This window comes from Piliocolobus tephrosceles, chromosome 1, assembly GCF_002776525.5.
Source record: "Piliocolobus tephrosceles isolate RC106 chromosome 1, ASM277652v3, whole genome shotgun sequence".
NCBI classification, from domain to species: domain Eukaryota; kingdom Metazoa; phylum Chordata; class Mammalia; order Primates; family Cercopithecidae; genus Piliocolobus; species Piliocolobus tephrosceles.
Window position 1 is genome coordinate 41,306,843 of NC_045434.1, and position 12,652 is coordinate 41,319,494.

General features: G+C 44.4%; 1 protein-coding gene across 1 annotated transcript in view; it reads left to right on the forward strand.

Moving 5' to 3' along the window:
- C1H1orf21 (chromosome 1 C1orf21 homolog) overlaps window positions 1–11,088 on the forward strand; it is a 246,586-nt gene extending 235,498 nt beyond the window's left edge. The window contains exon 6 of the mRNA XM_023203458.3: window positions 1,635–11,088. Coding sequence (XP_023059226.1) covers window positions 1,635–1,673 — 39 coding nt within the window. The 3' untranslated portion in view covers window positions 1,674–11,088. The remainder of the gene's footprint in view (window positions 1–1,634) is intronic.
- Window positions 11,089–12,652: the final 1,564 nt, after the last annotated feature.

The following is a 12,652-nucleotide window of genomic DNA, read 5'->3' on the forward strand; positions in this document are numbered from 1 at the left end:
TTTTTTTTTTTTTTTTGAGACAGAGGCTCACTCTGTTGCCCAGGCTGCAGTGCAATGGTGTGATCTTGGCTCACTGCAATCTCCGCCTCCCAGGTTCAAGCGATTCTCCTGCCTTAGCCTCCCAAGTAGCTGGGACTACAGGTGCCCGCCACCATGCCCAGCTAGTTTTTGTATTTTTAGTAGAGATGGAGTTTCACCGTTGGCCAGGCTGGCCTCGAATTCCTGACCTCAGGTGATCCAACCGCCTCGGCCTCCCAAAGTACAGGATTACAGGTGTGAGCCACCATGCTCAGCCAGCAGTATTTTTTAATTTACCAAACACACAGGCATGGGCACATATACATCATGTGTAAAAGTATATGCCAGAAATGATTTAATCACTTTAATACTATTAACTCATTTAATTTTCAACAATTCTGTGAAATAGGTACTATTGTTCTCTTCATTTTACAAATGAAGAAACTGAGACACAGAGAGGTAATTTTACCAGGATCCCAGAGCTAGGAAGTCACAGAGCCAAGATTAGCACCCAGCCACATGACACAAAATAATCCATTTTGATAATGCTTAAATATTAGGAAAATGTAAAATATTTCTGTTAGATAGATAATGTGACCAAAAAACATGTAATACATCTGAGAAATAGTTATATGCAAAATTATTATTATCGTTAAGTATTGGTACTTTTAGAAATAAGTTTCAGTTATTTTGAAAATTCTGCCTTTAAAAGAACATCCCCTACCCCCGCCAAAAAAGAAATGAAACATGTAGTGTGTATTTTAGAAGAAAAAGTTGAAGGAAACAAATGATAATAACACCTGACTTTTTAGAAAACCCTTATCTATGACATCAGAACACAGGCAGGACAGGTGCCTTTGTTGTTTACTATCTGTGATGGGTTACAGACCAAGAGAGTCATGTGTTTTGACCAAGACCAGCTGGCTTGGTTAAATGTGGATCCTTAAAGCTCAGCCCTAATCATGTCTTCATTGAGTTTATGACCTAAAGGGGAAAGGATAAAATATGTTCACAGGTATCCATTGTACACAGTCCTTAGAGCTTCAGATAACCTGTTTTGTTAGCAAATGAATCAGAAGCATCTTTGCCTTTCTTGTGCATCCCACACATACCAAGCATAGACCTGTCATGCATGTCTAAAGGATTCTTGTTTGTTGTTGTTTGTAATCCGTTTTAGAGTGAATTAAACTCAGACATCCCTGGATTGTACGCTCTCCCTCTGTAGAATGTTGAGTTTCAGGCACGGGGATGTAGCTGTAGAATGTGGCTTGTTCATTCTTCCTGATAAGAAATTGATCTCCTGAATGGATTGGCCATTTTGTAATTTCTTAGTGAAAGGCTGACTCTTGAATATGGCTATTATAATAGAAATTCTTACCAACATAAAATAAGGGCTTATTTGGGGCTTGGTAAAACTCTCATGCCTTGAGGTATGTATAGCTTATAAATCAGCTAACATGTATTTATGACGTAGCTACCCCAGTGCCAGCTATCACTGACAAAGCCTGGATTCTGTTGCAAGGAGACATACTGAGAGAAAATTGATTACAAGTAACTATTTCAGGCTCTGCTTTGAATTTATCATTCACACGCTCTTTTTTCTTTTTCCCTCCAAGGGTCGGGATTACTGTTCGGAAGAAGAGGATATCACATAGCACCAATTTTACCACTCAAACCAGGAGCTACTACTGTGTAAATAGGTTACACCCCAGTTGAAATCTTTGCAAAGGTCGGTTCTATTCAGCGAACAGCACTATAGCAAAAGAAGATCGTTCCATATCGTACGCCCCATTAAATTACAGTGTTTCTTAATGAACTTGCAAAGGAATATTGCTAAAAACAAACAAAAAAAACTGTTATCGAACTTTCTTTGTTGCTGCTAGTTAAAACTTGTTGCAACTTTTCACTTCTCTTGTGTCCAGGTATGCAGCAAAATTCTGCAATTTCACCTTAAAGATACTGTTGGTTTTACAGATGCTCTCCAACCTATTTTCTATAAGATGAGGTAGTGGTGAACTCAGATATCAAACTTCTCTTCTAAACTGGTTCTGCTTCTAAGACAAGCATCTCCTGCCCTCTCTCCTTCCTCCCCATCTCTCGCACGCAGTCTAGAGATGGACTGAGCCTTGCTTCTTACTGGCAGTGTTGAGCTTTGGAGATGGGATGGTTGCTATGCCAAGCCTTGTTTCTCTGCTCGGAAGAAGTAGAGAAGCTATTATCAATTAAAAGCATGCTGTGATGTGACTCCTGGAAGTGACGTAGGAATGAGTGGCAGGTTGTTTGATTTAATAGGTATCTTAATCAAGAATTAAGCTTGCAACATTGGTTTTGCTCAGATGCAGATGGAAGTGTGATCACAATCATTTTGAATCCCTCTTCCTCACTTTTTTTTCTAAGAAAATAAACATTTTACTGTTTTTATGGATCCTTGTCTTCTCCCATTCATCCAGCTCAGTGTTTTAAGACGATCCTGGGTGCAGAAGTTGAGCCCTCCTTTGCATTGACACTGATAATTAGCCTAAAGGGCTCCCTACCCTTCCATTAATAACTTATCAATCATTAGCAAGGCTGAAAGTGGTCTGAAGAGGTGAGGGGACATCCTATGACTTTTTAGGAGGGCCTGAAACCACCTTGTTACCTTTCGTTTTGTTAGCAAATAAACCATCCTATTTCGTAACTCTCCCCCTTCAAAATGCTACATGAGCCTTGCCACTTCCTTTTTCTCTTACTTCCAGCACACTAGACATAGCAAAAGTGTTTGCCTACTCAAAAACATAATACTTTTATGCTTATGATGATATTTGGAGATGTGAAAGCCAAAAGCCCCTGGCAATGGTGGGGAATGTTGACTGAGTGTTCAGCAGAGTTTATTTTTCCATATTATATGAAGAGAATGATCTCTTCTCAAAGACAGAAGTGATATTTTTAGCAAATATTGTCACAAGTAAATAGCAATCAAAAGGAGAAAATAACTTTTGTATTTTTTTAATGTGTTTGATAGCTTTGACGAGGGTTCTCTTTGTTACTTTCAGGGGAGGGCATCCTATTAAATGCCACGCCAGCAGTCCGGGTTTGGGTTTGTCCCACAAAAAAGACAGGAGCACTGTATATTTCTCTCTTTTGGGGTTGTGACTTTGAAGGGCCTCGATATTAGCCACCCGCAGAAGGTAGAGAGTTAAGATGTTCTGTGTCAATTTGCTCTTGCCGAAAAGATGAGCCTCGATTTTAAAATCTATCCACATAACTGAGGGCACCACTGATGTGCAAATAGTGAGATTCCCTATCTCCTTTTAGACCTGGGAGGGCAAAAAGGAAGGGAAGGAGACTTAGCAGACTGCTAAGGACAATAGATTCACATATTAGCAACAAAATCCCGTAATTCTTTTGGCCAACAGCAGCTATTTTGGGGAGCAGCTGTGGCTGTTACATAAATAGAGATGCAGCCAATATGTTAGGCTTTTTTATCCTGCTTCAAGTAGAAAAATGCAGAGAGAGTCAAGTAGTCTAGGGTTTCAGGTTGCCTCCCCTCCTACGGTTTTTGGCCAAGTGACTAAAATAGTTTTCCACAACTGTAAACGAACTGCTAAACCCCACCTCAAACTTGTTCACTGGGGACTTTGTTCACTCTTCTGTGGATGACCTTTTCCGGGATTTCTTGTTCTTATCAAGCAAGAATTAAGCACATGCTAAACGTCTTCCATTTGATTTCTTTACTCGGTGTCTCAGACAGTCTTCCCAGAAAACCACCACCCTCTACCCGAAGATGAAACATGCTCATGTCATTTCTCTCATGGTCACATTGAACACTTTTGACATGTTACACTTGTGCATAGATCCAAGCGTTTCTTGGGAACCTGACTTTTGAGTGTTTAATAAAGCCGGAAGTGATGTTGCCCTGAACCACCAGCTTTTCACCCGGGTTCTGGCTCTGGTGTTTAACACTGGATACATCTTTGTTGTGCGAAAGTGAGTTCTTCAGACACATTTGGTACATCCAGAAATAGATCCGAGAAATGGGGTGGTTGAGCGGGTCCGCATGAAGTGCTTGATTTTGTCAGCAACACCCAACACTGTCTGTTTTCCATTTGTTGGTTTTAATCATAAAATTGTCAAGTGATTCGTGTTTGTACTTTATTTTTTTATGCCTTCTGAAAGGATCTAAAGCAAAAATATTTTACCTTTTTTTCCCCATGTGTATGTGAACATTAAGCAGATTGGCTCAGACACAATGAAAAGAATAATCCAATGTATGTGCTGGTGCACTCTGCTAGTTGTTATATGTGTGGGGCTCAGGAAGCTGGAAGGAGGAAGGGAGGGGACGTGGCCTGGTGAGTGGAGGTAGAAAAATGATGAGAAATGAACTGAGAGCATTAAGCAGAGAGGGTTGATAGACTGGCCGTGTGCGGGGTGAAATTGAAAATCCAGCTGCCTAGTGGCCAGTGGGTGGGGCAAGACTGTCAACAAGATTTACAGCTGGCTTGCACACGCCTTATGTCCTCTGAGTTGTAGAGTTGTAAAAGTTCAGCAAGTGTGTGCACAGCTTTCTTTTGGTTGGCGGAGATTCAGGATCATGGAGTACTGCTCTCATAATTGAAGACGTGTTTGTTATTGGCAGAGAACCTTAAAAAAGGCCTTTACCTCAGCGATGCTTCCTAGCCCCAGGCTTGCAGAGAACACAGAGTGGTGTTGTGGTCTATTTAGGGACAAAGAAGGTATAAAGTCCAGAGATGAGAAAACTAGGTCAGTCCTCAGAAACTGCAGCAGCCACGCACACAGCAGCCTGTTGGAAGACAGGTCTCTCTCTGTCCGCAGTGCCCATGAGCTGAGCCTGGGCTGGGATAACTCAATTTAGCAAAGACGGACCCAGGAGGAGGGCTGGTTCTTTAGTCTTTGTACTGGCCCCATCCACTCCTCACTGTAAGGTGAGGAAGCACCTCTGTGTCCGGGCTCACCTGTACATCTGAAGCGGCCACGCCCACAAGCCGACAGCCCCCAGGAGCAGGTCCAGGGATGATGCAGTCCCCTTCTTAGTCCCATGTGACGTCATCCTGCTTTGTTATCTTCTTATAACTTTATCCTGCTATAACTTTATCCTCTTCCCAGCCTCATCCCTGTTTTTCTCTTAGGGCAAGACTCTCCCATAAGCCTGCTAAAAAACAGAGATGATACCTCTTACAAACTTTACCTCGTTGCCTATGAAGCAGGTTGGCATGTGGATTACAAGTCCAGCTTTGACACTGGGCAAGAATTTAAGTGTTCTAGCTCTACTAATCATAGAAAAGAAACATGGTTAAACATGTTGAGTTTTAAAGGAAGAAATATTTTCAAATTCTTAATCCAAGAAAATACTGAGTTGGAATCTTAGACTTCGGGACTCTGATACGTTCTTTACGAAAGGCAAAATAATTGGTATCTAAAGTTCTGTCCTTTCTGCCTCCCCTAAAGAAAAAGGATATTTGATTGCACACTACAGTTGTACATAAGATCTGCCTTCCACGCTTCCCTGCTGGAAGGCATTCTCAGAGCTTTATGTCTTCGTACCTCTCAGAGATTGGACTTTTTGTTGTTTAAAACCCCAACCAAAAAAATAATAAGGCATGATTGGTGGGGAGGGAATGTGTATTTAGGGGCATAATGAAAAGGTGGCTTGAAGCAGGAACTTTGGCCTCATGGTGTCATGAGTGGATGCCTGGACTCCAGTGTGCCTGGGGGGAGCTGGGTTAGGCAGTCAGCTGTCACACTACACATGTGCCTGCAATAAACCTTTTGGAGTTCCATGAACGAGGTCTATGAATTGCCTTTTGCCAATGAATGGATGTGTTTTTCCAAGGGGGGAATGGTGTCCTTGACTTCAGCAGTCACCTTTTTGTATGTCTCTGGAAAGGGGTCAAAAAGCTATGGTAAAGATGAGGCTTATGAGTGAATACCTCCGGGACAAACCTTAGGACTCACAAGCTATGCCATGTTTTTCAGGAGACTCTTGTACCTTATCTGGAATCTAATCTCAGGAGAAGAGGAAAAAGGAACTAATATTTGTCATTTATACTCACTCTGTGCCAGATACTGTGCTAGGCATTTTATAATTGTTTTGTGTCATCCTCCTGATAATCCTGTGAAGTGGATCTATTTACCGCCACGTTCTAAATAATAGATCTTAAGTGTGGAATGCATCTATCCAACATAAATGCCTATGTTGAAAGAAGGAAAGATGTCATTCAAGTATTTTCCACATTCTTTTGATTATGACTGTATGCCCTTCACAACACTGTGAGAACACCCCCCTGGGGGCATCTGCTTTCCAGAATCTCTCTCTGGCTCCTCACCAGCCTGGTTTCCTCATGGGGAGTGTTTTATTTGGCCTTCCCTATCTGAGCTGCACACACACCAGGAGAGGCCACTGGCTAACAGGAGGACTTCAGTGCCCAGAGGAAGAGGCTTTGGGAATTTAGGCACATGTCTCACCCCTTGGAATCCTTCTAGCATCTGGAAAAGGAACCTGGTATTTCTGCAGTTAGAAACCAGATGCAACCAGAACAGGCTTTCGAGTGCTGTGATTTCTTTCCTGGGTTCCCAAGGCTTGTTGTTTCATCACAGGCTGTATCTTTTTAAGGTTAAAAGTCTTAACCTTCCTGGGGGTCTGGGACAATCTGATCTCCAAGCATGGAGGAAAGGCAATGACTGGACCACTGACTTGTATTGAAATCCTTTCTTGTGGGCTAGGGTTTGCTGTCTCTTTTTGATCTTTGGACTGGGGATCTGTATCTTCCAGGTCCATTTAAGCACTGAAACTAGACGGGAATCTCTTTTGAGACCTTACATGTTTTAGATAGTCATGTAATGACTTGGACAGACATTTAAATAACTTATTCCAAGGTCGGAAGAGCCCAGGAACTCCTCAGAGTTCCTTTTCTTGCTTCTTAAATCACATCCTCTAAAGATGACTCATGTCTCCATAGCAACTGGTAAAGGTACTGCCTAGAAGGGACCTGCTCCCACCCTTCCTTACTTTGCTCGAAGGAAGCAAAAGAATGTCCCTGTGTAAAGGGGCTGTCATGTCCAGTTTTCCTTTGAAATGTGGCCCCCAAGATCCTGCTTCTTTCTAACCTGGCAGCTGTCATGTCCCTTCATGATGATGTGGGAAATGGCCCTTATAACTTGGGAACCACAGAAATTGCTCTCTTTCGGGAAGATTCACCTCTAAACTGAAGGCTCCATTCTAATAGTGTCTGCCCTCTCTACCCTGATTTCGCCCTTCTTTGCTTCCATTTTTAGCCCAAGGCTTTGAATTTGGTTAAGACTTAGAGGCAGTATAAAGAACACCATAAACTCAGGCAGAGGTCCCTTAGGGTCTCTAGGGTTGAAAATAATTCTAGCGCCTTAGGGGGACCTCTTGACATTGACTCCAAAGGGAGAGAATAGCCCCTGTGTCCTGGCATTTCAGTCAAGACCTTCAGGGACTGTTCTCTCTTGACAGGCGAGCAAGCAAAGAAAGTTTTGCAATAGATTTCAAGCCAGTTTTTCCATTCAAACCAAGATGCAAATTCATAAAATTATTCTTTTCCTGGAATAGATCCAGGCAGCTGCCTTACTAGGATTTTAGATTCTGATCCACTTTCTTAACACACATACACATACACATGCGTGCATACATATACAGAGAGATACATGGAGAAAGGAAATTTATCATTGAAATAATTCAAGAAAGAGCTGTATTTTGCCTTTCTGTAATCTCCAAGATAATGTCTAGGAAAGTATTAGTATAACTATAGGGATACTGAAACAGGAAAAACCAGCCATCACTCTTGAGTGTTTGAGTTCAACTCACATGGGAGAATCGAGGTCTGCTACTCATCTCGCTGTGTGCCCCGTCTGTGCCCGGATGCCCTACTCCATCTGCTTGACTCATCTGGGCCGCCAGCTGGGGTATTGTGGCTGACATCCTTTCCCAGCCCTACACGCATAATGGACACATCCCTAATGTCGTGTGCGTGGTCCAGCCACATACAACCACCGCATGTCTCACGCACCATCCCCCTCATCCATGTCGACTTGACTGTGGCATTTCAGCAGCTCCACTGGGATGCTCTAACCCCAGTGTGTGGAGTTGGGGTCCCTTCATCTGGGTTGACCCAGGTGTAGCATTTTTAGCATTGCCCTTCCAGTCTTAAGGATTCACTCATTGAACTCATTTATTTCTGGAGCCCCTGGTACACTCCAGGCACTGTGCTAATTGCAAGCAAAGCACAACTGAACTAAACCCGCCCTCGAGGAACCTAGCCATAGCGGGAGCGGCAGTATGGAAGTGCCCTGCAGGGAAAAGTCCTGAGTGCTGTGGGAGCATCTCACGGTGGCAGCCAGCCCAGTTTTGGTAATCAGGGGCTTCCTGAAAGAGGTGATATCAAAGCCCAGATGTGTCAGAGGGCTGAGGGAGAGTGTTACTAAAGGACTTTCAGGCTGAGAGGACAACACAGGACTCAGCCCAAAGGAGGGCCAGTGTGGACTGTCCAGGGCCAGCCTGCAGTACAGAGGCTGGAGCTTAGATTTGTAGAGGGAGAGAGAAGAGCAAGAGACAAGGACAGGACAGTGAGCCAGGCCAGCCACAGAGGGTTCCTGGGGCTTTGCCGGGGATTCAGGGAGCATAAATATGAGCTTTAGGTGGTGCTGTGTCCTCTGCAGCCCACTGCTGAGGTCCTCCGGACAGGTAAGGTGTGGTCACAATCAGGGCCGGGCTTTCCCTCCTCACTGCGGCAGTGCACGGGTGCTTGCTGAGATGATTTCTCCCAGGGTGTCCTCTGTCCCTTACCCAGCCCCAACTCGTCTTCCTCTGCCAAAAGCTATTTGAATTCAAGGACTTTAACCTGGGCTGGATCTGGTTTGGAGACATAAAGGGGACAGCTCTGGGTCAGCATGACCTTCTTTAGAGCCACCAAGGCTAAAAATACCTTTTGGGACCAGGCTGGCCTAGACCCAGGGATGAGAATGCACCCTAAAATAAATATACGGGAAGCAGCAGAGGGCTTCCCTGTCTAGTGTGTGATCCTAACTAAAGGCAGCTCTCTTGAACAGCCTTCCCCTGGATTAGGTCACATACACCCGGTGGCCAAGCCTCTGCTGGGTCCCAAATACACACCCGAGTCCTGCCAAAGAAAGGAGATTTTGTAAAAGCACAGACAAATTGTATGCAAGTGGAAAATACCCACAGGCCTAGCCAGCTGTGGAGGGAGGACCTCGCAGGCACCTGGAGGCTGCCAGAGCTGGGAGCTCTGCAGATGTGAGTCAGGGAAGGCTCAGAGACAAGCGGAATCTCCCTATGGAGACAACTTGCAGTGCCTTTTAGGTTTTCCGAATAACCTCAGAGTTTAGAGCATTGGGTTTTTTTCTCCCCCTCCCCACCCCCAGAAAAATAATTAGAAAAATGTTTTGGAGAAAGGAAAAGAATTAGACGTATCAAAATACCAGCTATAAGCCAACACTGTTTACAGAAACTCAAGAAAAAGCTCAAACAGAAGACAGTTCCCCTGAGAGGCTGGAGGAGTTGGGCCTGAAGGCAATTTTCCTAGCTAAGGGACGCTGGGCCTTGCTGCACCTTGGGGCTGACCTTTATTGCAAAACCCCCACCCCTTCCCTCCTGGCATACTCAACAGCAACACCAGCTTTCTGGACCCTCGGAAAGATGTTAGCTCAAACACCCGCTTTTTCCAGATCTTCCTCTTGCTCTTCACTGAGGAATTTGTAATTCTGTGGCTAGCAATTCCCACTCGGATATTCCACAGGCCCAGGTGTTTAGATTAGAGTTCGTCCAGCGGTAATCCTGATGCTGGAAACCAACAAACATTTGGCCTCACATTCACCCATTTAAAAACTAGAGCCCGGCAGGTCCCCTTAGGGCCATGTGTTCATGGAATAGAAGCCAAGTTTGCCTTAGGGCACCTCTCTCCATTTTCCACTCTGGCCCACTTCCCACTCACCTCCACCTCATTGCCAGGAAAGGATCAAAATGCCTCCATGCCGGTTGTTAATGGCTGCATATTTGCTCTTCCCAAGGGTATTTGCATTTTACTTAGGAACATGGCCTTACATTCAAGGAAAATCTTGCATCAAGATTACGAAGCATCACCTCTCAATCAGGTCTGGGAGGTATCTTGGAGCACTGCTCTTCTGAACACCTGCAGAGGCTTCCTCAGGTGAGCGTGGGAGCCCGGAAGCTGGCCTCCCTAACCACTCTGCCTGCACATGAATTCTGCAAAGCAGTGGGCCCCCATCTGTTTCAATTACACATGCCTGTCAGCAAAATCTTCGTGAGATGCACTCTCTCTGTATGTTTATTAATTTATGTAAAGCATATATCCCTTTACTTTTGTACTAATATATTAGGCACATTATAAAAAGTACAGAGCATAGAAACTTTAAATGAATAAGACACAAAATATTATAAACAGAGGTCTGGCATTTTCTCTCTGAACTCCTGAGGGAGACTTTGGGTACCTCCTGGTATGTACACATCTCACTTTGAACACCTTTGCTTTAGTGCAAATCAGCATGCCAGAATAGCACCCCAAACCACTGTGCAACATTTGGCCTGCAGAATAAGAAAGTCCTGAGGCAGAGTCCCCAGGAACTTCAAATCTGGGAGATGAGGCAAGAAAACTCACTCACAAACAACATAAATGTAAATAATTCAAAACCCTAAAGGAGAGCTATCCCTAGACAGTAGTGGCTACAGGTGCTAAGCAAAGGTCAGGTACACTGGACAGACTCATGCGATTGATCCTCTTCCCTCTCTGGGTCTCCAGAAAAGGACACTGGCAATATCCCCAGCTCTCTCCTGATTGGAATTCTTTGAACCCTCGAAGTGCTCCAGTAGTACTACCCCCCACGCAGCAGTGGGCCCATGTCGCTTGAATATTATTTTTGATTTGACCACCAAGATGTAATGATGATTCTATTCCATTTTGAAAAGGGTCTGAGAAAGTGTATAGGTCTAATTATATATACATATTTATACATGTGTATTTTTGTTTATTGTTACATTTTGACATTGGACTTTCTATTAAATAATTTTTAAGAGTTGGTCTGGCTTTGTTCTCTTTTATGTCTTTCTTCTTTCCTTTCTCATGGAGGAGGCCATTCTAAATATCTGCAAAATACCCCGTTGGTGTCCTTGTCCCTCCTCTCTTTTGCCCTCCCTATTTTGTGTACATAAGGGCTTCTCTTACCATTCGTAAATGTTCTGTTTTTACAGGATATGTGGTACAGCAGGCATCCACATGGAAGGCCCCTAACCTTGTTGTCACCTCTTCCAACTTCCAGGGACAACCCACACTGTCCTATCAGCCTCAGCAAATTCACATATTCAGACTTGATGAAGGTGCAAGAATGGGCAATGCATAAAATAATGCCATGAACCTTTTCTCCTGCACATTCCCCACCACACACAGACACACACACACACATGCCATGTGCACACACACAGTCCTGTCTATGAGACCTTGGACAAGTCACTTAACCTTCTGGAGCCTACTAAAAACAGTCGTTTTCTCATGAAGTTTGACTTGAGGAGATCCCACAGGAAGTGCTTAATAAACAACCTTCTGTTACACAATGACTCTTTTTTGTTTATTCATTCTATTCATTCAGCTGACATTTGTTAATTGCACAGTGTATGCCAGGGCCTGGGTCACCCACAAAGAGGGTCAGGGATGTGTGAATTTAAGGAATTCCCCACTCCAAAGTCAAAGGCCAGAGTGGCAGCATGAAGAATGAGGCCAGTACCATATAGTTTCTCACATACTCCACTGTCAACTATAACTACCTGGCACATTTTGGAGGCTGAAAACATATGGATTCTCCCACTGCACTGGCCTTCCAGGATTTACCGAACAGAAATACACACACACGTACCCATACAGTCTCATGGCACTTTGTCAAAGCATGAAGCCAAAAGCTCTTTCCCTCTGCATTGTCTTCAGTGTCGCATGGGCCTGTTCATTTCTGACAAGCGTTGGTCCCATCCGCCCAGCCAGCCTTCCGCCCTCCACCCTTGCTCTTGGGAACAGATTGTCTTCATGATTTCTAACTGGTGTGGTGAGAAGGAGGGAGGGAGGGAGGTCAAGCCAAGGACAGGGGAAGGAGTCAGTAACTATTCCTAGGCTTCTTCCTCCAAGCCATGGAGCTGGAAGTTCAGATTTGCTGCTGCGTTTTATGAGCTGTCAAGTAAGGCAAAAGAAAACTTGAGACCCAAACTTGTTCTTTCAGTAACAACAAACCTGTTTCTCCCAGCAGAGGCTCACTTGAAATCACAAAGCCCAGCTAAGCTGAAAGCTCCCTAACTCCACCTACCTTCCCCTGTCACACACACACACACACACACAAGCTGGTCTCCCATACCTCTGATTGGGACTTGGGGCGCTTCCTTAGTCTCGTGCCAAAGAGGAGTCAGGCTTAGGAGACCTCTCGTCTGCCTCTTGGTGCTCCCTGAACGCTTGTTAGTGACGTCAGCTTCCAGTTTACTGGTAACAGCTGGACTGCTGCCTGAGGCCAGTAACCTGGCGTTCTCTTGCTTGGAAGCAGGTGATGGGAAGTGGGATGTGAGTGATGGAGGGAAAAGGAAGCTGAACTCCACAGAGCCTCAACA